Source organism: Phascolarctos cinereus, unplaced genomic scaffold, assembly GCF_003287225.1.
Source record: "Phascolarctos cinereus isolate Bilbo 61053 unplaced genomic scaffold, phaCin_HiC Scaffold_7;HRSCAF=346, whole genome shotgun sequence".
Lineage (NCBI taxonomy): Eukaryota > Metazoa > Chordata > Mammalia > Diprotodontia > Phascolarctidae > Phascolarctos > Phascolarctos cinereus.
Window position 1 is genome coordinate 46684573 of NW_027556180.1, and position 22628 is coordinate 46707200.

At 41.2% G+C, this 22628-nt stretch overlaps 1 protein-coding gene across 1 annotated transcript; it reads left to right on the forward strand.

The window, feature by feature from the left end:
- The first annotated feature begins 3430 nt into the window (after nucleotides 1–3430).
- TM4SF4 (transmembrane 4 L six family member 4) lies at nucleotides 3431–21196 on the forward strand. The gene is made up of 4 exons (XM_020979773.2): nucleotides 3431–3881; nucleotides 5061–5150; nucleotides 7970–8106; nucleotides 21019–21196. The coding sequence occupies exons 1-4, from the start codon at nucleotides 3699–3701 to the stop codon at nucleotides 21188–21190; spliced, it is 582 nt and encodes a 193-aa protein (XP_020835432.1). The 5' UTR covers nucleotides 3431–3698; the 3' UTR covers nucleotides 21191–21196.
- Nucleotides 21197–22628: the final 1432 nt, after the last annotated feature.

A 22628-nucleotide genomic window follows, 5' to 3' on the forward strand; every position in this document is an offset into this window, starting at 1 on the left:
GACCTCCCCCCCACCCCAATTCACAAAGGGTGGGTTAGACTGTCTCTAACTACTTCTCCTGTCCTTACCATAACTAGTTTCAATGCTCTTAGCAAAAGTCACATTTTGCTTTCTGCTATACTAGAATCCCAGAAGTAAAGAATCATATGAGGTATTATTGATGCACATCTGAGACAGACCCTTTTCTTTTCTCACAGAGACACTGATTTATCACAAAATTACTCATTTAGAGATGCAGTTTCCACTAAAAGTAGGAAATTATGTGGACTAGAAAATGTGATTATATCCTCTTTCCAAATTCTTTCTCCATATCAACATAGTATTAATTAAGGGATTGCTTCCATATTCCTCCCAGATCCTCAGCCATTTTAGGAGTGCATCCAGGGAATTCATTACATCATTTCCCACCCAGCTGCTCTGCTGGGTTTTATGATCTCCAGAAACTCATCAATGTTCAACATGAAATCAACTATGAAACTCCTATCTCCTCAGTACCCACTGTCCCTACAGCCTTTTCTTCACTCTAATTGGAGGGAGTGGGAGGTGGACATCTGAGAATTCCTCCCAGATCACCCACCATTTAAGAAGGGTGCCCAGGGAATTCATATCATCATTTCCCACCTGGCTGTAGCCATCCTGGAGCTTTTGATCTCTATAATTCATCATCCTACAAGGTGAAATCAACTCACACCTCCCCAGGTCATTTCCCTCCCATGGTAGGACTTCACCATGTCCCTGCACTGGTATCTCCAACTCCCTATGCAATTTCTTTTAATGTGTTATCTTTCCACATTAGATTGTGAGCTCCTTGAGGACAGGGACTGTCTTATGCCTTTCTTTGTATTTCTAGCGCTTAACACAATGCCTGGCACATAGCAGGTGCTTAATAAATGTTCATTGACTCTTACTCTGATTCTGACAGTATTAATGAAGAGAGTGCTTTAATTACTAGGAAGATTTTTTTTTCCCTTTTACATCAGTTCAAATTTGCCTCTTGGCGATTTTGATGCATCGTCCCTCCTGACCGCTTTCTGGAACCAAAAGAACAACTCAGATTAATGACTCTTCCAAGTGACAGCCTAAATTTTGAAGGCAGAAAGCTACCTCCCCTTTGTGATCACCTGCCCCCTGCTCCTACCCCCTTCAAGCTTCTCTTCTCCAGGCTAAACAACTCCAATTTCCTCACACAACCATCTGGGTGACCCTTGTCTGAACACTTTCTAGCTTTTCAACATCCCTACTTCAACATGGCAACCAGAGCTGAACACAAAAATGAGGGAGTCACATACTTCCTGGAAACTATCCTACTCTTAATGAAGCCTTATCAAATTAGGTTTCTTATCTGCTTTCTCACACTACTGATTCATATGTAGCTTGCAGGCCACTAAACCCTCCTGGCTATCACCATGGTGCCATGGACTTTCCCAGGAACCTTAGGCTAAGGGATGGAAAGAACAATTACTTATGGATGGGGGGGAAAAATTGATCAACATCCCTTAATACGAAACATCACATAAGTCTTTTGAATATCAACTTTTCATTTTATTTTTTTCATATTAATTTAACAAAAATAATATATAATTTAGAAAGCTCTACATAGTTCCATTACTAAGTGTCTTAACATTTACTGACAGCATGAAGCAGGCTTCTAATAACCATTCCAGCTATAGACCATACAATCCCATTATGGCAGTATCTTGAATTTTATATCAGTTTAATCTCCAGTCAATACTGTTTTTAAAATCTGTATTAGCTTTTAACTTTTAAGTTAAAGTTATAAGTTTTTAAAGTTTAAGTTTTAAGTAACCTTTTAGCTTAATCTTTTGTGATTGTTTTTTTTTCTTCTGATACAATTTTAAAAGGGAATCTAAAATTCCGAAAACCCTGACCATTCTATTTGGGGTACAAAGATATCTTTAAGCCTTTGTCAAGTTGACATGGTATGGTGTAGTGAATACTGGGATAGACTCAGAGTTAGGAATACTTGGATTTCCTCACAATTCTTTGCTAAGTGACCCTGGGCAAATCTCACCTCTGTGTGCTTTAAGCAACCCCAACTCAAAGAGTATTTGAGTATAATCAGAAGACTGGTTTTCTATCACCCCTTGGTTTCTTTATTAAAATATTCTCTCTAGGCAATTGCTCAATAAACTAAAGGATACCATGAAACTTAGGGATGAAGGCTCCATGAGGATAATATTACTATATTGCCATGTGAGAATATGGCTATATCCTCCTCACCTTTCACCTTTTCTTTCATACCAACAAATAACTGTGTTGAAGAGCTCTTTTGTGACTGGACACCATTTTTGTGCTGATGCTGGGAAGCCTCATAAGGTGAGTTGGTAAAGGCTTTATCACAGGTCATTGAAATTTAGAGGGCACAAAAACGTTTATACATGCATGCTTTCAGCAGCCTCGAAGCCATGGCTTATTCACTTGTAGGGAACCTGTGGCCTTGAGGCCACATGTGGCCTTCTAGGTCCTTGGGTGAGGGCTTTTGACTGACTCCAAGTTTTACAGAACAAATCCTTTTATTAAGGGGTTTTGTTCTGTGAAGTTTGGATTCAGTCAAAGGGTCACCCTTGAGGAATTAGAGGGCCATATGTAGCCTAGAGGTTCCCCACCCCTGCATTTATTTCTTCTCTCCTTCAATTGAACTTATATATTATATTACATAATCTTTATTATTTATTGTACTTTTTAAAATAAAATTTCTTATTCTCTTAGGAAGAAACATGTAGCTTTAAATTATTAGAAGTACATCCTTCCTTTTTCCTTTAATCTTTAAAAAATATATATATTTTGTTATTACAACCCTTCATCTTTGCTTGTATCCTCCCCTCTCCCTTCCTCAAAGGGTGATCCCTTATGACACAAAAGAACAAAAGGAACAGAAGAAAAAGAAACATCAGTCAAGCTCAACAGTCTATGCAGTATTCCATCTCTGTAGCCCTGACTTCTGTAAATGAGGGATCCTCTTATCTCTTCTTTGGGGCTAAGTTCCAATAGTATAATCGTATAGCATTCAGCTTATTTTATTTTGTTCTTGTTATGAACGTTTTCATTGCATGTCCTGTTTTCCCAGTTCTACAGTACTTGCTTTGCTGAATTCTTCATATTCACAATAATATTCTGTTCCATTTATGTGCTACAATATGTTTAGGCATTCCTCAATTAATGGACATCTTCATTGTTTCTAGTGCTTTGCTGCCTCAAAACACTACTGCCATGAGTATTTTGCATACATAGGATCTTTCTTTTTGTCTTTGAGATATATGCCTAGCAGGGATCTCCAGTCAAATGCTAGGAATACTTCAATCACTTTTAGCACAATTCCAAGTCAATTTCTAGAATGATTTGACCGATTCACAGCTCCACTAACAGCATATTTGTATGCCTGCTTTTTTGCTGGTGGAATATTAACAGATTTTATCAGTCTCCATGTCGAAATGATTGCTCTATACATAATCGCATTTATGGAGGGGCCATGAAAAAAACCCTACCACAATCAGGGGAGCAGGTAAGTAGCTTGGGGTGCTCTGTCTGAATTTAAGAGACTGAAATATTCCTCTTTGGATGGCATTGGAGAAGAAAATTTAGAAGTTCTGGCTTAGGACCTCTGAAGAGACACTGTTGGGAGTGGGTGGAGGGTGACTGATCACTCTTCTATATTAATTTCCTTTGTCTCTCTTTTCATGAGGAGGATGCGTCCTGTGGACTGTGCACAGTGCCTGGGGGGTACCCTCATCCCTCTGGCCGCGTTGGGCACCCTGGCAAATATTCTACTCTTCTTTCCTGGAGCTTACCAAATAGACAACAATCTAAACCTATCTGAGGAGGTCTGGTATTTTGGAGGAATATTAGGATGTGAGGTCTTGGTGAGTAAAAAGCTCCTAAAAACTCAGTGCAACTCCTTCTTCCCCAGTTAATTTCCCCTTTTCAGGACATATTGGACAGGCTTCTGCCCTCTTTGGTCTTATTAGAATTTTTGCACTTTAAGGCTGTGAATTGACTTGGGGATATATTCAGAAATCATCCCAGGCTAGTGACTTTGGGATAATTATGCACTCCTAGAAAGAATTAATATGGATAACTTCTTTGCTCCTCCTCCTCCTCCTTTAGTCACATCTGCCTCCCATCAGCCTGATTATAGGCTACATTATTATTTTACCATAACAAAATATCTTTGGAAAAAACAATATTATTTCTGATAGATAATTGGATAGATCGATGATAGTTGGATTGATAGATAACATTTATTAAGTACCTATTACATGCCATGCACTGTGCTAATCACTGAGTATACAAATACCAGATAGTCTCTGCCTATGAGGAGCTTACATTCTAAAGGGGGAAGACCAGACATGAAGGGGGAAAAGGGGAGGGAGGAAACTGGCAGCACGGAGCTGGTGACCAGGAAGTGAGGTGGAAGCCTACTGCTTCTAGGCAAGATCATTCACCAATCAAGTGGTTCCCAGAGTGGAGTTCAAGTTTCTAGTGGGGGAAGAAATGAGGATGATGGGGGCAGCTAGGTGGCACAGTGGATGGAGTCAGGAAGACCTGAATTCAAATGCGGCCTCAGACACTTGACACTTCCTAGCTGTGTGACCCTGGGCAAGTCACTTAACCCCGATTGCCTTACCGGAAAAAAAAAAAGAAATGGGGATGATGGGCTGAGTGGAAGGGCATGGTTTGAAGTCCAGCCTGCAGTTGCTTCCAAACCACCCAAACAATCACTTGCTCTTACATTATTGTATGTTGTCTATTGTATAGTGTATTATGAACAAATATAGATTGTTGACCACAGTTCCCATATGCATAGTTGTACCATGACTTTGAAAAGAACAATATTCTTTTTTAGCTGTACCTATAGCATGAACCAATTATGAACACCCATTGTTTTACAAAAGTCATCCCTATATCCTTTGGAATCCCCTAACTCCTCTTAGCCCTTACACTCCATCATGGGACAGGACTCTTGAACATAGATGGCACAGGGGACACCCAAACTCCTTTCCCGAGATCCATGCTCATCCTGGTCATCTTCCTGTTGGCAGATGATTTTTCCTTCTGTCTCACTGTTGAATCTGAAGAAGAGTGATTGCTGTGAATTCCATGGCCAGGAGGACTGTGGGAAGAGGCTCAAAGTGAGTGAACTTGGGACAAAAAAAGCCAGCAGAACACCCTGGTCAGAGTGATTGCCCCGACCTCGTCCTTTGAAGAGCTTCCTTCTATACTGTGAGAAATGGAGGTGGTGTGTGGAGGCAGCGGAGAAGAGGGGGACAGTTTCACAGCCGGTGATAATAAAGCAACCTCTTAATAATTAATAATCATAGATCATAATAATATATAATATATTATATATCACAATTAATAATAATTAATAGCTGACATTTATATGGTACTTTAAAGTTTTACATATGTTATATCGTAAGCCTCTCAACAGCTCTGAAAGGAAGGTATTATTATCTTACAAATTTTTTTTGTACAAATGAGAAAACTGAGTCTTGGAGAAGTTAAGAGACTTGACTATGAGAACATGCTAGCAAGTATCAAAGAGGAGGATTTGAACTCAGATCTTCCTGGTGTTAAGTCCTCATGATATTCATTCCTTCCACAGTGTCTTTCAATCATCATGTACAATCAGTCATGATATCCTTGTCATCAGAGGCAAGCCTCAACTTCTTTCCATTCTTGCCCATTTCCCTCTATTTCCATTGCCTTTGATGTTCATAGAATTGTCAAGTGTGCCCCCTTCATTCTACACATGGTTAGCTGACTTGCCCCAAGGCTATATTGACAGAAAATGTCAGACCCAGGACTGAAACTCAGTTCTTCTGACCCTAAGTTCAGTGACTCCTCCCATCTAAAAATGTTTTGAATAATGGACCCACAGATTGGTTGGCTCAGGCTTTCCCCTCTCCCCCGCACCTATACATAACACACCCCACACAGTGATCTCTCCTGCTTCTCCTCTGCAAATGGCCCTGGCCATAACAAGAAAATCTGGGCAAATGATTAAAAGGGAAACATCAATGACCACATGGGAGTACCCATAAAAAAGAGAAGCTTTCTTTCCCATCACTGGGTTGTAGAGTGAGGATGTTTCCAGGCTAGCAGGATGAAATTACTTTCCCTTCTTAGAGGTTTAACTTTGGGACCCAGAATTTAAACTTATATACCTGGGCAAGTATTCAGCTCCTAATGTACATGTGTATTTCTTTCTAAAAATCTGTCTATCTATCTATCTATCTATCTATCTATCTATCTATCTATCTATCTATCTATCTATCTATCTATATTATTTATTTGTTCATTTATTTACTTATTACATCACTTATATTTTCCAATATATTTCTCCCTTTTCCTCCCTTCTTAACAAAAGTAAATAAATAAAAGGAGACAACATGTCAACAAGCAGTACAAACATGATATGTACAGGATAAATTGCAGATGATGACCAGAGAAAAGGTACTAGAATTAAGGGAGATTCGGAAAGGCTTTTTGCAGAAGATAAGATTTTAGCTGGCATTTGAGGGAATTCAGGAAGTGGAGATGAGGAGGAAGAGAGTTCTAGGCATTGGGGGTAGTCAATGAAAATTCCTGTAGTAGGGACATGGAGTGTCTTGTGCAAGGAACAGCAAGGAGGCCAGAGCCACTGGATCATAGAGTAGGTGGAGGGGAAAAAGGTATAAGAAGATTGGAAAGGGGCAGCCAGGTGGCCCAGTGGATAGCGTGCTGGGCATGGAGTCAGGAGGACCTGAGTTCAGATACGACCTGAGATACTTATTAGCTATGTGACCCTGGGCAAATCACTTAACTTCGATTGTAAAATAATAATAATAATAATAATAATAATAATAATAATAATAATAAGATTGGAAAGATGGGAAGGGGCCAGGTAATGAAAGGCTTTAAAAGCCCAGCAGAGGCTTTTATATTTGATTCTGGAGGCAATAGGGAGCCACTGGGGTTGATTAAATGGTGGGGAGAAGTGACATGGTTAGATTTGCACTTTAGGAAGATCACTTTGACAGCTGAGTGATGGATGGACTAGAGTGAGGAAAGGTGAGTTAGGAAGACCTACCACTAGGCTATTTCAATAGCTGGGAAGGGAGGTGATTAGGGTCCACATCAAGGCGGTGGCAGTGTCCAAGGAGAGAAAGGGAGATATACGAAAGACATTATGAAGATAGAAAAGACAGGATGTGACAAATGATCGGATATGGAGGGTGAGTGAGGGGGAGGAGTCAACGATGATAGTCATGGCTGACTGAGAGAAGTGGGGGTTTTACTTGACAGTAATGGGGAAATTTCTGGGGGAAAGACAATGAGTTCATCTTTGGACATGTTGAGATTAAGGTGTCTATGAAAAATATAGTTCCTCCAATATCCAATAGGTTATTGGAGATGTGAAACTGGAGTTCTGGAGAGAGGTTAAGATGGCGCAAATAAACCTGAGAATAATTGGCATAGAGATGAAGGCTGGAAAGTGGGGATGGGGAGGCCCGGGTGGGGACAAGCTGGCTATTGTAGCATTTAGGTGGCCTGGGAGAGTGCCTAGAACATAATCCAATGGCTTCCTGGGAAGCCATATAACCTCTCAGTCTCAATTTCATAATCTGTAAATTGGGGATAATAATATTTAGGAAATAGGCACTTATCTAGCGCACAAGGTGTATCAGGCACTGTGCTAAGCACATTTTACAGAAATGATCTCCTTCAATCAAGGTGGGTGCTGTTATTTTCCATTTCTATTTCTATCCACTGTGTCACCAGCTGTTCTATATCTGTATTTACATTCCTGTCTTTGTGTGCTTATTGTAATGAAGACACTTTACAAGCCTGGAAGAGGGGCAATCACTCTAGCATCAGAAAGGTTGCCTTGACTGTCTGATTTTTGTGAAGTTATACCCTCTCAATGGAGGGAAAAATAACTTCTTTCTTTTTTCTTTCTCTTTTTCAGATATTTAGCACCATCATATCTGCTGGCACTGGCATTATAGGAGCTTCATATGCATTCGTCATCTCTGTGGTTGCTATTAATAGGGGGCCTAAATGTTTTGTGGGAAACAATACATGGAAATATCCCTTTCATAATGGGTAAGCTCCAGCACTGCAGACATACAGACTTCCCACCAGAACCATTATCGATTATATTCTCTGAGACAAAATCTACTTCCCTATTAACATCGATGTTCTATTTGCTTTCTCGAATATTGGATCTTATAGCAAAACAGGTCTTTCCTTATGAATACATCAGTATGGATCTTATGAGGTAGTGAGCCCAGAGTAACTTTGAACAGCTCCGAGCCAAGAGTAATAGCAGATGTGGAACCCAGGAGCTGGAGGGCACTCTGGCCATCACTTGGTCCAGTGAGTTCATCTGAAGGTGAAGCTTAGGAAATTTGTCTTGGGTTACACAGCAAGGAAGAGGCAAAGCTGGGCTTGGAATAATGGGTCTCCTGACTCAAGAGAGTACTCCTGTACTTCTGCTGTTACACCATACTGAAGGAGGAAGTGGGGAGAAAGCCAGGGAGAAAGAGAGAGACAGAGACATTGATTCAGAGAGAGAGAGAGAGAGAGAGAGACAGAGATAGAGAGACAGAGCAACAGAGAGACAGAGAGAGAGAGACAAGAAGAGACAAAGAAAAAGAGAGAGGAGAGAAAGACAGAGAGAGAAAGGGGGAGAAGAGAGAAACAGAAAGAGACAAAGGTAGAAAGAGAGAGGAGAAAGAGAAAGCAAGAAAAAGAGAAGAGAAAGAGAGGAGAGAAAAAGAAAGGAGATGAGGGAGAGAGGGGGGAGAAAGAGAGAGAGAATATTTGACCATCTTGCAGAATCAAAGTTTTTATGAGAGCTTACACATGAGCAGAATTTTATAAGATCTCAGACCTGATATCTTTTGGAAGAAGGTACAAGAAATAAAGGTAAAGAAGGGCTCAGTAAGAGGCCTTGGGAAAGGAAAATATGAGTGCTTTTGTTACAGCTAAAAGGGTGAAAAGAATGATTGATTCATCGCCACCTCAATCTAAGCAGTGCTATTGGATCAGTTAATTTTTATCATAGACCTTAGGCTAAATATGAAAAGTCCTCAGAACTGGAATGATGATGTCCAAGCATTGTGTTTGGATAGCCCAGGGACATTTGGTTATGCCTCAGGGGTCATCTGCAAATCAGTTAAGTTGAGAAGAGATTCATTCAAGAGGCCAGAGCAAAGGAGATATTCTAGCATACTCCTGAGGAGCAAAGGTAAAATCGAGCTATGTCACAGAAGGGAGATATCTGCACGGGTCATCAGTTCTATCAACATCTCAGAACAAAAGACTCAAAAGAAAAGGCTGGTTCTTTGCTGAACTTCCTCTCCCATTGCCCAGGTGCTGCAATATCATCTGCAATTTCCTTCCCTAAATGTCTCCGGTAAACTGAATTTTGCTTCAACTAAAAAGAGACCAGAGATTAACTAGAGATAGAACTAAATGTAAAGTTAAGAAGAGAGCCCAAACTCTGCCTAAAGGTTAAGCGTTTTCCTGGCTGGATGTTTGGAGCGACTGCAACTGAATAACCTTTAGTCTAAAATAAACTCCCTAAACCTGAAGAGGAGGAAAACCTGTGATATTTAAGGGCCATTCTATTGTCCCCAGGCTGAAAACTAGCTAACTGTTGTAACTAGGTGTTATACAGCTAACGGTCAGGTCTCCTTAGCACCAACACAAGCCATCTGATCTTAACATGAGAGAGGTTTAGGTCATGTCAAATCTTTTAGAGAGAAAGGAAAATTTTCTTCTTACCTGTCTAAGATGTGTCTCATTAACAGACCCAAAGTGCCAACAATGGTAAATTTATGATGGTGAAAGATTAGTGAATATGACATTAAAAATTTATATTAGGGGCAGCTAAGTGGCTCAGTGGATAGAGCATATGGCCTGGAGTCAGGAGGACCTGAGTTCAAAGCTGGCCTCAGACACTTATTAGCTGTGTGACCTTGGGCAAGTCACTTACTTGCCATTGCCTCTTCCCTACCCCCCCCCCGAAAATTTATGTTAGTTTTTGAAAGATTTAATGTTAGCCACATCGATATGAGGTAGCTAGGTGGCTCAGTGGATAGAGTGCTAGGCCTGCAGTCAGGAAGACCTGAGTTCAAATATGATATCAGACACTTACTAGCTGTGTGACCCTGGACAAGTCACTTAACCCCGATTGCCACTTCCTCGTCCCTCCCCTCCCCCAAGAAAATGTATGTATTAGTTGTTTGAAAGATTAAATATTAACCACATTAATATGAAGCAGTTAGGTGGTCCAGTGGATAGAGCACTAGTAGTGCCGGGAGTCAGGAAGACCTGAGTTCAAATTTGACCTCAGACACTTACTAGCTGTGTGACCCTGGGCAAGTCAATTAACCTCTGTCTGCCTTAGTCCACCAGAGAAGGAAATGGCAAACCACTCCAGCATCTTTGCCAAGAAAACCCTATGGATGCTATGGTTATAAAGAGTTGGACATGACTGAACAATATTAATATGGCTAATTGATATTAATATTATGTAGTGCAGGTTGAGAATGATTCGAGATAAATCAGTAGTATATTGATTTAGAGACCCATCTGCCTATTTATTATTTTGTGGTTAGAAACAAACCGATATAAAGAGCAACAATCTTCCTGTTCCTAAAGGGTGCAGTGGTCTCTGACCAAATTGTCTGAGAAGGGCGCTCGCTTAAGATGCAAAGGATGCTTGGTAGGCATGAAGTTTAGAAATGATGGGCCTTGTGTCATCTCCAGGAAATCTTATATACTGATTGTATTGAACCTATCAGAGCACCCTTTTCATGGTACAGTGGGAAGTGCGCTGTATTTGCCGTCAGAGGACCTGGGTTTAGATTCTAGGTCTGCTACTAACCACCTGTGTGACCCCAGACAAGTCACTTCACCCTGTTTGCCTTAGTTTCCTCATCTGTAAAATAAGGGGTTTTGACTCAATGTCCTTTGAGGGCTCTTCCAGCTGTAGATCTATGATCCGTCTACGTCTTGGCTTTGACTCCTATGAGTTGTATGACTCACATTAATTTTCCCTATCTCAGTTTCCCTATCTGTACAATGGGGATAATGGCATTTGCTCTGCTTCACGGGGTTGCTGCAAGGAAACCCATTTTGTAAATCACAGCCTGCTATATAATCGGAGCTAGAGAACATTGGTCCAATCCAGTGGTCCTGACCACGCATTTTAGTGTCCTCATACATTAAATAAGAGGCTTGGAATGGACGGATCTAGTTCTCTTTCAGCTCCAAATCCCATGACTCTGTTATGTGTTATAATAATAACTGGTATTTAAATAGCATGGTAAGGTCTGCTTTAGAAATGCCATCTTATTTGGTTCATACAAGTGGGATGAGTACTATCAATCTCTATAATTATCTCTAATTTACATAGAAGGAAATGAAGACTCCCACTAAGTAACTTGGCCACCTGTTGCTGGACGAGAGGTAGGATGGGAGGCCAGGCCTCTCCTGACTCCAGGTTCCCTGCCTTTTCTACCATACCTCACTGCTCTCATGCCTAACACATTCTTCAAGTGGGATAGAGCTGCTCCCCACTCTGCTCTAGAAGGCAGGTGGTGCCCTAACGATGCTCAGAGCAGGTAACCCTATCCCTACACTATCCTTCCATTCCAGGGGAAATTCAACCATATTTCTTGGTGATAATTCTAATAGAATATGTAACGCCGATAAGTTTATCCAATCCTCTGTCTCCTAGTCCTCCTCCTCTTTCTTAATGAGCAAACCATGTGAGGTCAGAGGGGAAAAAAAACCCAAACAAACAAGTACATCCTTCTTGACGTGACAAAGGGACTTTGGGTTGCAATACTCTCCAGGGGAACTGGCTAATATCCCAGTTCATGGTCACCTTTGTGTATTCATGAGGAGGTAGGTGGTGCCATAGTACACAGTGTTGGACCTGAAGTCAGGAAGACTTATCTTCCTGAGTTCAAATGTGACCTCATACACTTACTACATGTATGACCCTGGACAAGTCACTTGCCCCTGTTTGCCTCAGTTTCCTCATCTGTAAAATGAGCTGGAGAAGGAAATGGCAAACCACTCCAGTATCTTTGCCCAGAAAACCCCAAATGGGGCTATGAAGAGTCAGATACAACTGAAATGACTCAATAGCAAATTCATAAAAGCCCCTTTCATATGCTATTTTAATTTAACATGAGGTAAAGGAGCCTTTTCCCACTCTAAACTCTATTTTTATGTGACAGATGGTCCACATGTAGAAATCCCTCTTCAATCTGTTCTAAGACTCTTAGGATTCTAAGAAAAGGTGTCATTAATTGTATTTCAGCTTTACCTTCTTCAATGGCAGCTATTTGGAAGGTGGAATAAGATGCTAATCCCACTCAAAGTGAAGAAATTGGGATCAAGTTGAATGCTCAGGTGGCTTTTCTGCAGCAGTTTGCCATGAGTGCCCTGGAATAGGAAATTGTGTGAAGTCTCACCGAATTTCCTATCCGGCTCCGGCTTTAGAGCCACGTTGAAGGAAAAAGAAGATGGGGAATGGACGGCATGGATGGGCAGGACGAGAGAAAGGTGAAGGGCCCTTTGTTCACTACCACTGGAGCGCCAGTAGTTTGTACTAATCGTCTTTGTTTTTTTTGTGCAAACTTAACAGAGGAAATGAGCAGAGGAAGCATGGAGCTCAATTGGAAAACATGATCTTTGCTGTAGAGTGGAAAGAGCATGAAGATTGCTAGGAATCCTGGCCTCAACTCATCCTAACTTTACCTTGGGCAAATATCCCTGGAACTCTCTTAACCTCAGTTTTCTCATGTAGAAAATAACAGCTAGCATTTACACAGTGCCTTAGAGTTTGCAAAGTGCTTTACAAATTTTATCCAATTTTATCCTCACAACAATCCTAGGAGGTAGGCGCTATTATTCCTCCCATTTTATAGATGAGAAAACTGAGTAAGATAGAAGTTATGTGATTTGCCCAGGGTCACAGAGATAGTGTCTGTGGATGGATTTGAACTCAGGTTTTCCTGACTCCTGGGCCATAACTTTATCTATTACAAACCTTACAAGGTTGTTTACATATATCTATTTCTTTACCTGTCTATCTATCTGTCTAATCTATTTAATCTAACTATCCATCTATCTAATCTATCTACTTATCTAATCTAGCTATACTATCCATCTATTGTCCATCTCTCTATCTAATCTATGCTGTTCATCTATCTATCTATCTATCTATCTATCTATCTATCTGTCTATCTATCTATCTATCTATCTCTCTATCTATCTATCTATCTATCTATCATTTACTTCCCCCCTCCCAAGGTTATCAGGATCTAGAAAGACAAGGGATGCCATCTAGTGGAATCCTCTCATTTTACAGATAAGGAGACTGACTGAGTGCCAGAGAGGTAAGATACTAAAAATATGGAGAAGGAATTTAAACTCTCATTCTCTTGCTCCAAAGTCCTTTCCCTCTATATTGATCATGCTCCCCTGCTTAGATTTTCCAGCCTATCAAGTCATCTCTGAGGTGACAAAATAATACTTCAAGGTTTAGCCAGTTCGGGGATGGTTTCTCAGCAGATGCCCACTCTGTGTGCCTCACACCTATTGGCCTCTCAATGTCTTTGGGGTCCCTTTAATTCTTACTCTTACCAAAATCCTTTTCAACTTTCCTTTGAGGACTTGATGACTATCCATTTAAAGCCCGTGTTAGCCTTAGATGGAGTTTTACCTCGAGCTAAGGCTGCATTCCAAGTAATCTGACCCTCGAAAAGCTCGATCTTGGTGAGGAGAGTTGGGGGAGTGCCCCGTAGGCATTGGGGACTCTTCTCTCTTTTCTGGTCACTGGACCTTCCTGGTGGAATTCTGGTGAGGTCCTTTGCTGCTGCTAACTAGTATGCTTAAGTCAGTGGATCAAATTCTGGTTTTCAAGGAGAAAGTTGTGGGAGAAAAATCAGAATTGGAGAGAAAGGCTTCATTTGAATTCAGAAGAACAAAACTGTGTAGAGGTTATGGAAGGGTGTTGTTCAGGTGTGATTTTCTGTTGATAACATGGAATAGTAAGGAAGGGCAGAGACTGAATTTGAGGAGAGAAATGGGACAAGTTGAGGAAAATCTGAAAGAAATTCACTCTTACCCAGATTCTACTCCTATTTTGTTGAACTGAGGTCGAGGAAGAAGCAAAAGTTTAGGGAGAATTTAAGGTTATAAAGGGATTACAGAGGATCTAGGAGGTTTATGGAGGAAGGGCTAGACATGGAATAATTGGAGAGTCAAGCAAATGGATTGAGGGAACTGGAGGGTGGGGTTAGTATGGGGCTGAAGGGGAGGTGTCCGGGGCAGGTTAGTGTGGCCCTGGAGTTGTTGAGACTGGGAAATGCAGTTGATCGAGGCCTGAAATAAGGTTAGACCTGAGTTCAAACCCGGCTTTTTCAGACCCTTACTAGCTGTGTGACCCTCAGTTTCCTTGGTTATTGTCTCAAATCAGCTACTATTTCAAAGCACTAGGAAATCTAGAAGTTTATTTCCTCCCTCCCTTGTCATGTTATTAAGAGGTCATAAATGGCTCTAAAAATTTAACCAGATGTTTAGGATTGATGTGTAAACATTCACAAGTAGTTTAAAAGAAAAAGGCTGAAAATCTTAACCAGTATAAGTAAGGATGGGAAATGGTACACTGGTGTTCAGCGTTCCATGTCTGTATTCCTTCCACAGTGGAGTCACAGTCTTCACTCCACATTTGGTTCCCTCCTAGAAGAGAAAGGGAAAGGACTGAAAAAGCACTCTAGGCTGCTAGAGATAATGAAATGCTATTAAAAAAAATGAAAGTAAGGCTATAATGGGGAAAATGGGGGATTTGAGGTAGAGGAGGGGAGATTTCAAGTGACCAGGTCCAGAGGAGAAAGGAAAGAGAAAGGACAGCTGTATACTTAGAGCTCCCCAAAACCAGATTGGAAGTTCTGCTTGATGGGATGTTCTGAGGATATAGAAGCTACAAAGCCAAGAAGAATTCTATGCTAGACCCTCCATCAGGCTGAGCCACTTTCATGTGATAGAGGTTTTGGGGGTGAGCAATTTATCCAGTAAGAGGCAAAGGAAGAAGAGAAGAGGAGCAGTGGCTGGCGATTTTTTTTGTTGGGGTGCACGGAGGCAGCTATTTGTTGACCTGATGACAACAACAGAGAATTCTGTTGTCTTCCTAGGATGTGTTTCTAAGACACAGCCCATTAAGACATCAAATGGAGGACAATTATCCTGGCAAGTTATTGTACTTTTCTGGGTCTCAGTTTGTACTTGCTATGTTTAGAGAGGGTCAACATGTTCCAAAATCAAACAAGAGGGAGGCTGACCATCCCCAAAGTTAGAGGTCACTGGATGACTGATACGCTGGTTCCTCTATTGTTAACTCTTCCCAGGGCAATAGGAGGAACCTAAAAATATTGCCAAAGGTTATAAAATTTGGGGGTAAGAAACTGACCTAAAATATAGGTTGTATTTTCTCTACTGTTGTGCACTGAAAGCAAGGGATGCAGAAGAGAAAAACGGATTTGGGAAGTGAACAGCTTGCTGAGGTAGTATCTGAGAATGGGATGTGGATTTCAAAACAATAGTTTAAATTATAGGATTAACAGCTGCCTGGCCAGAGATGAAGTATCCCTAACCTGGAGACTAGATGATAATGCAGTTATAGGGACTGAGAGGAGGTTGGATAGTGGAACTCATGTTTCAATGTCAACATGTCAGGAGATTGTGCTGTTTAATGCTCCAATAACTATAATAAATGACATGCAGATAAACTAAACTGGAAAGGATAACTAATATACTCTGCAAGAAGGGTTATATTTGCTCTTTTTGCCCTAGAGGGAAGAGCCAGGAACAGGTGGATGTTACAAAGAAGCCAATTTAGGCTTGATGTTAAGGAAAACTTCCTAATGATTAGAGCTTTGTTATCTCTGCAATGGGCTTTCTCTTGACAGTTTTTAAAACAGTCTTTAAAACAGGGGCTGGATGGTCATTTGTTAAGTATGTTGTAGTGGGATTCCTTTTTGGATATGTGCTGTACTAGACGGGCCCTTGGGTAGCCTCTGCCTCTTGAATTCTGCGATTTGTAAATAATCAGAGGCAGCAAAGCCTAATAAGAGGGGAAACCTGTGTTCAAGTCCCATCTCTGAGGCTAATTAGCAGCAGGATCCTAGGCAATGAACCTCAGGCAATTCTCTAAGACTATAAATTACAAATGGATCACAATCTGCATCCATGGAGGGAGCTCCCACAGTGAAAAAATTGCAGATTAATGAAATATTCACAAGTAAAAATTAAAGTTTAACACTTGACATAAAGACTGTCCTTGTTTTCCCAAAGTTCCCCTACAATGCTCGCTTTCTTCACTGGCTTTATCTACTTGATCACAAGGTGTCAGTATTGCTCCAATTCTTTCCCAAGCCATGCTCTTAGGAAGAAAAGAAAGGACACCCAATTTAAAAACAAAGCAAAAAACAACCACCACGCCCCTCTCCCCAACTTCCCAGTGCCATATTTTCTCTTCATGGTCTGCCAGAAAAAGAAAAAATATCTCCAGAAGCTCAGCACTATAAATTTTATCATTGTCACTTATTAAATTATGATCAAAGAAACTGCTGCATGTGAGTAATGGAGAAACTTCCCCTTCACCACCATTCACTTGCTGTAGGACCTTGGGAAAATTACGGGGTGCATGGGCAAAGAGAGACCACTGGATTAGATTGATGGTGTCTGAGGTCCCTTCTGCTCTAACATTCTGTGCTTCCTTTATTCTATGATGTTGTAGCAGAAATGGAATATCGTCGCTTTTCAGTAATCAGTTGCAAGCTACTCTTCCTGTCACCATCTGAGGTTTTCTTGGTAAAGATACTGGGGGGGTTTGCCACTTCCTTCTCCAGCAGATTAAGGCAAATAGAGGTTAAGTGACTTACCTAGGGTCACACAGCTAGTAAGTATCTTTGGTCACATTTGAACTCAGGTCTTCCTGACTCCCAGGCCCAGCGCTCTATCCACTGAGTCACCTAGCTGCCTCAGATGGAATGCTAGGAAAGTACGATGATAATAATAGCTGGCATTTATGTAGCACTTTAAGATTCTTCACAACAACCCTGAGAGGTAGGTTCTATTGGTATTGCCATTTTACAGAAAAGGAAACTGAGGCAAACAGAGGTTAAGTGACTTGCCTAGTAAATGTGTAAGGCTAGATTTGAACTCAGGTCTTCCTGACTCTAGGCCCAGCTTCTATGTACTTTGCACCGTAGCTACCTGGGCCAAACTATTGTCCATTAAAAGAAAGGGATGCAGAAGAAAAAAATTGATTTGGGAAGAGGATGGCCCACTGTTGTACTTGGTGGGGTGTCCAGAAAAGTTCATTATTAACAGTAGCACAGAGGCAAGTGAAAAGAAGAGATCTTTCTTTAAGTGACTCAAACGAATAAGTAATGAGATTTAGAAAGATGGGGTGAAATGCAAAGGGGAATCTTCCTTGCAAAAAATCCCAGCACTGACTTCAGAGCATGACAGTCCCTGCACAGTCAGAATTAGTGGGGTATTGTGCAATGAACCTTGGATCTGGAGCTGGGGGTCTTGAGTTCGAATCCTTGCCTCTGTTACTAACTGGGTGACCTTGGGAAAATAGCACCAGGGAAGTAGCGTCAAACTCAAACAGAAATAGATCCCTGTGGGCCACATATCGACTTAGAAAGCCACAAATTAACATTGCTTATGTTTTATCGTATTTGTTTATTTTGTTAAACACTTCCCAATTACATTTCCATCTAGTTCAGGCAGCAGTAGAGAGCGGTGGCCAACCCCCAGCCAAGGCTTGGGGGCAGCTGGGTGGCCAAGTGGCTGCACCTAGAGTCAGGAAGAACCTAGTTCAAATTCAGCCTCAGACACTTACTATCTATGTGACCCTGGACAAGTCGATTAACCCTGTTTACCTCAGTTTCCTCATTTGTAAAATGAGCAGGAGAAGAAAATGGCAAACCACTCCAGTGTCTTTGCCAAGAAAACCCCAAATGGAATCACAAAGAGTCAGATGTGACTGAACACCGACAGTAACAAGAACCCAGGACATGAGTCTGACACCGCTGGTGCACTGGGTGGGGTACTGTGCTTGGAGTCAGGAAGACCTGAGTTCAAATTCTCCTTCTGACACTTATCAGCCACATGGCCATAGGAAAACCTCTGCTTGTCAGTTTCCTCATCTCTAAAATGTGGGGGTTGGACATGATGACCTTTAAGGTCCTGGGAGTCCTTAGATCTGCGACCCTATGAATATATTCTAGATGCTGCTTTGTGTGTGATCCTAAGTCACTTAATTCACTGGGCCTCAATTTCCCGTTCTTTAAGATGAGGGGATTGGATAAGATGATCTCTGGTCCTTTCCAACTCTAGCTCCTATGAGTCAAAATGCTCTTAAATTTTGATGCAAAAAGTTATTTTCATTTTCATTTGATAAAATAGATATGTCCCCTGGTATGGGTTCATATCCAGACTCTGCCCCTGACCACTTTGGGCAAAGCGCTGCACTCCTTCAGGCCTCAGTTTCTTCCTTGGTAAAAAGCGGGGAGTTGGACTGGGTGACGTGAGGACTGTTCCCACTCTCAATCTACTATCCTACTTTAGAAGGGGTCAGCATGTTCTAAAATCAAACAAGGGGGTGCCCAGCACTCCCAAAATTGGAAGGCAAGGACTGACCATTCTTAGCGCTGATCCTTCCCAAGGGCCAGAGGGCCCTTCCTCATATTGGGAGGTCTGATTGATCTGTTTGCCTGAGCTGAACAGGGAGAAACATTGTCTTTATTACATAGCCGGATCAATAGACAGGTCTGAGAGTGATGAAAAAGGAAGCAATGGGCTCTGTAGGCCTAGTAGAGGCCAGGGACTTGGTGGTTGTTTTGTGATGATTGTCTTCTATTTCATTTTCAATTAATTCAATTCAGTTAGCATTTTTAATGCATCAGTTATGTACAAAACACTCAAGGAAGTTCTGAAGATACAAAGACAAAAGCTAAATGGGCCCAGCCCTCATGGGACTTTCAGTCTGCTAGATACACAAGCTACTTATGGAAAGCCCCTGGGAAGGGAAATGACTTTATACCCAGGGGTCAGGCACTCAAAAGTCTAGATGAAAAAGGACTTTTATTATTTGGTCATTTCAGTTGTGACTCTTTGTGACCCCTTAGTTTGCCATTTCCTTCTACATTTTACAGAAGAGGAAACTGAGGCAAACAGGGTAAAAAGTGGCTTGCCCAGGCTTACAAAGCTAGTAAGTGTATGAGGCCAGATTTGAATTCATGAAGTTGAATCTTCCTGATTCCAAACCTACCGCTCCATCCATTGCACCACCTAGCTTCCCTGGGTATTATTATTATTTCCATTTTTCAGTTGAGGAAACTGAGGCAAACAGGGCTAAGTGACTTGCCCAGGGTCATATAGTTAGGAAGTATCTGAGGCCAGATTTGAACTCAGGAAGATGAGTCTTCCCGACTCAAGGCCCAGCACTTTATCTGCTCTGCCATCTACCTGCCAAAAGAGGCCCAAAATAATATTCTTTCAGAAATATTTTTAAAAAGTTTTTGGATTTGGAGATCTCTGAATTCTCACAAAGAGACCACCTCAAATACACTCTTGTCAGGGCTAGTCCTCTAGTCTCTGGACTCCTGGCTCTTGGGAGCATCTTAATGATCCCAGCTACACAAGGCCAGATCAGCTCTAACAAAGAAGGAAAAGAAAACCAGGCCAAAGCAGTTATCTGTCTGCCTGATGACAAGCATCCATCTCAGGAGACTGCTTGTATTAACTGAGCGCTTTGGTAAATCATTCCTGGCAACAGTCAATTTGTCAAGGATGCTGTGACTCATGCATCGTTACCTGGCTACCAGGCATCAAAGGCTGGATTTGATTTTAGGTCTTTGAGAATCCAAGTAAAGGATCCATTACTTCATGCTGGTAACAGCCTATTGGTTAAAAACAAAACAAAATGGGGTGGGGCAGCTAGGTGGCAAAGTGGATAGAGCACTGGCCCTGAAGTCAGGAGGACCTGAGTTCAAATCCGGCCTCAGACCAAACACTTGACACTTACTAGCTGTGTGACCCTGGGCAAGTCACTTAACCCTGTTTGCCTCAGTTTTGCATCTATAAAATGAACTGGAGAAGGAAATAGCAAGCCACTCCAGTATCTTTGCCAAGAAAACCCTGAATGGGGTCACAAAGAGTTGGACATGACTGAAAACAACTGAACAACAGCAACATATATTCACACCTCAGAAACTGGCAATCACTACAAATCATGGCTTGAACTACTACTTTGTTCCTTGCCTATACTTAAGCGTTAATGACTCAGATTAAATTAGAAAGCATGCGGCAATACATTACCCCCCTCAAAAAAAGCCCAGTTGTTAAACATTTAACAACAGACTCTATTTTACTCTATAAACATTGCTTGAACTCAGCAGGAACACAGTAGAAGGATTGCAGGGGGATGGAACCTGCGGCCTCTAGGCCACATGTGGCCCTCTAGGTCCTCAAGTGCAGCCCTTTGACTGAGTCCAAGTTTTATAGAACAAATCCTTTTCTTAAGGGGATTCATTTTGTAAAACTTGGATTTAGTCAAAAGGCCAAACCCAAGGACCTAGAAGGTGGCCTCAAGGCTGAAGGTTCACCACCGTTGGCTTACGGAACGAAGTCAGCTAATAATAATAATAATAATAATAATAATAATAATAATAATGATGATGATGATGATGATGATGATGATGATGATAATGATAATAATAGAAACTCACATAGTGCTTTAAAGCTTGCAAAGTGCTTTATATCATCATCCCATTTGATCTTCACAACACCCCTATACACATTGATCAAGAAACAATTGGCAAAATTAAGATCTGCATAGAATTAAATCAGAAGAACATTGCCTGTGATAAACACTTACTACGTGTTTGCTGAATGAGTATCTCCTCTGTTCCCCAGGAACTATCTCAAAGACAGAGACTTGTGGAGTAGCTGCTTAGAACCTATCAATATTGTGCCCTGGAACCTAAGTCTCTTCTCCACCCAGCTCATCATAAGCAGCATTCAGATGTTACTCTGCAGCATTCATGTGGTCAAAAGTTTCTTTGCAATTACCTGGGAAAAGTGCTGATGCCCTGAAATCTGTGGGGTAGGTTAATTGTTTGTTATTTCCATAGTACATCACAACGTTCCGAGTTACCTCAGGAGGAGGGGGCTGTTTGATCAAGAGACTCACACAGAGTTTACCTCCATCTGCAAACCAACAGGGGCAGTCCACCCTACTGGCATGGTCATGGCCATGGCCAGAGGTCATTGGCTGGGTTCTAGAAGCACTGCTTTTGTTCTCTGTACCTCATTAAAATCACCTGTGTGAACCAGGTGGACCAAATTGTCTCATCTGCCATTCAATTCCCTGTGGAAATATAAAGAAAGAATAGGTGAATGTCCAGACAGTTTCCAAGAACACAGCACATCATTGTTAGACCCTAAGCATATTATTTCATCAGGTTCCTCCACAGATCTAGAGATAATTGAATTGATGGTCATCTACAAGGGTTTTTTATAGTTCTTCCCTCACAGAGCATATCAATTCAAAACGAACTGCATTTAATGTGAGAGAATTGAATATCATTGTGAAGGAATTAACTCATAGGAAACTCAGTGAGATCATGGTGTAATAGATAGAACTTTGGATTGTGGTATCAGGAAGACTTGAGTTCCAATCTTGCTTCAGACTCTTGTGAACTATGTGAACTTAGGTAAGTCATGTAAGGTCTCCAGGACTCAGTTTCCTCTTCTGGAAAAAGAGGGGTTTGGACTTGACCTCTGAGGTCCCTTCTGGATCTAAATCTATGACCCTATAGTCCTATTTTCCTATGAGTCTTTGAGTGTAACAGAGACTATGTCCATAAAGCAAAAACTATTGAATGCAAATAGCTTGATCATTCATTTTATCCATTTATTGGCAAAATCGAGTCAGTGAATATCTATTATTAAGAAGTAACAAAAATTATAACAAACTAAACATTGAATGATCAAAAAGTCTTATGGGTCAGACATATTGTGATATACTATGAGTGATAAAAACCTCCACAATGACTTCTTGTTTTCAAAGAATAAGTAATTTTTGTGTTCTCTAAACAATTACTGCCTTTGTCAGGAGATGGCTTTGTTCAGAGTATAGAATGCTTTACACAGTTGTGAAATGCTTCCTCATTCACTTTGCATGAGCCCTAGATGCAAGGTAGAGAATAAGAAATGTTTATTCATTTTTCCTTCCTTACATGAGACCTGGGTTAAATTGGTATCAATAGGAAAGTTTTTCTCATCCACAAGCATGAGAAGTACATGAGATGACAGTATTTTCCAAAATCTGAGGGCTCTGGGCTAAAGTATGATTCTATTTATATGGTACCATCAAGACACTGCTTGTAGTCAATTTTATTTTGTTAAAAAAAAACCTGCCACGATGGTCAAGCAAAACAGTCATTCTGCCATTTTAATGATTAATAAGAGGCAGCATAGTACAGCGGAGAAAGGACCTGCCATGGGATCCTGGATTCGAGTCC

Bases quoted from the DNA above. Each gene is read 5' to 3' on its own strand.
- TM4SF4 (XM_020979773.2), top strand. From the start codon at position 3,699: ATGAGGAGGATGCGTCCTGTGGACTGTGCACAGTGCCTGGGGGGTACC. The intron at 3,882-5,060 runs GTGAGTAAAAAG...TCCTGTTGGCAG, and splicing joins TATTAGGATGTGAGGTCTTG to ATGATTTTTCCTTCTGTCTC. The intron at 8,107-21,018 runs GTAAGCTCCAGC...TCTGTTCCCCAG, and splicing joins AAATATCCCTTTCATAATGG to GAACTATCTCAAAGACAGAG.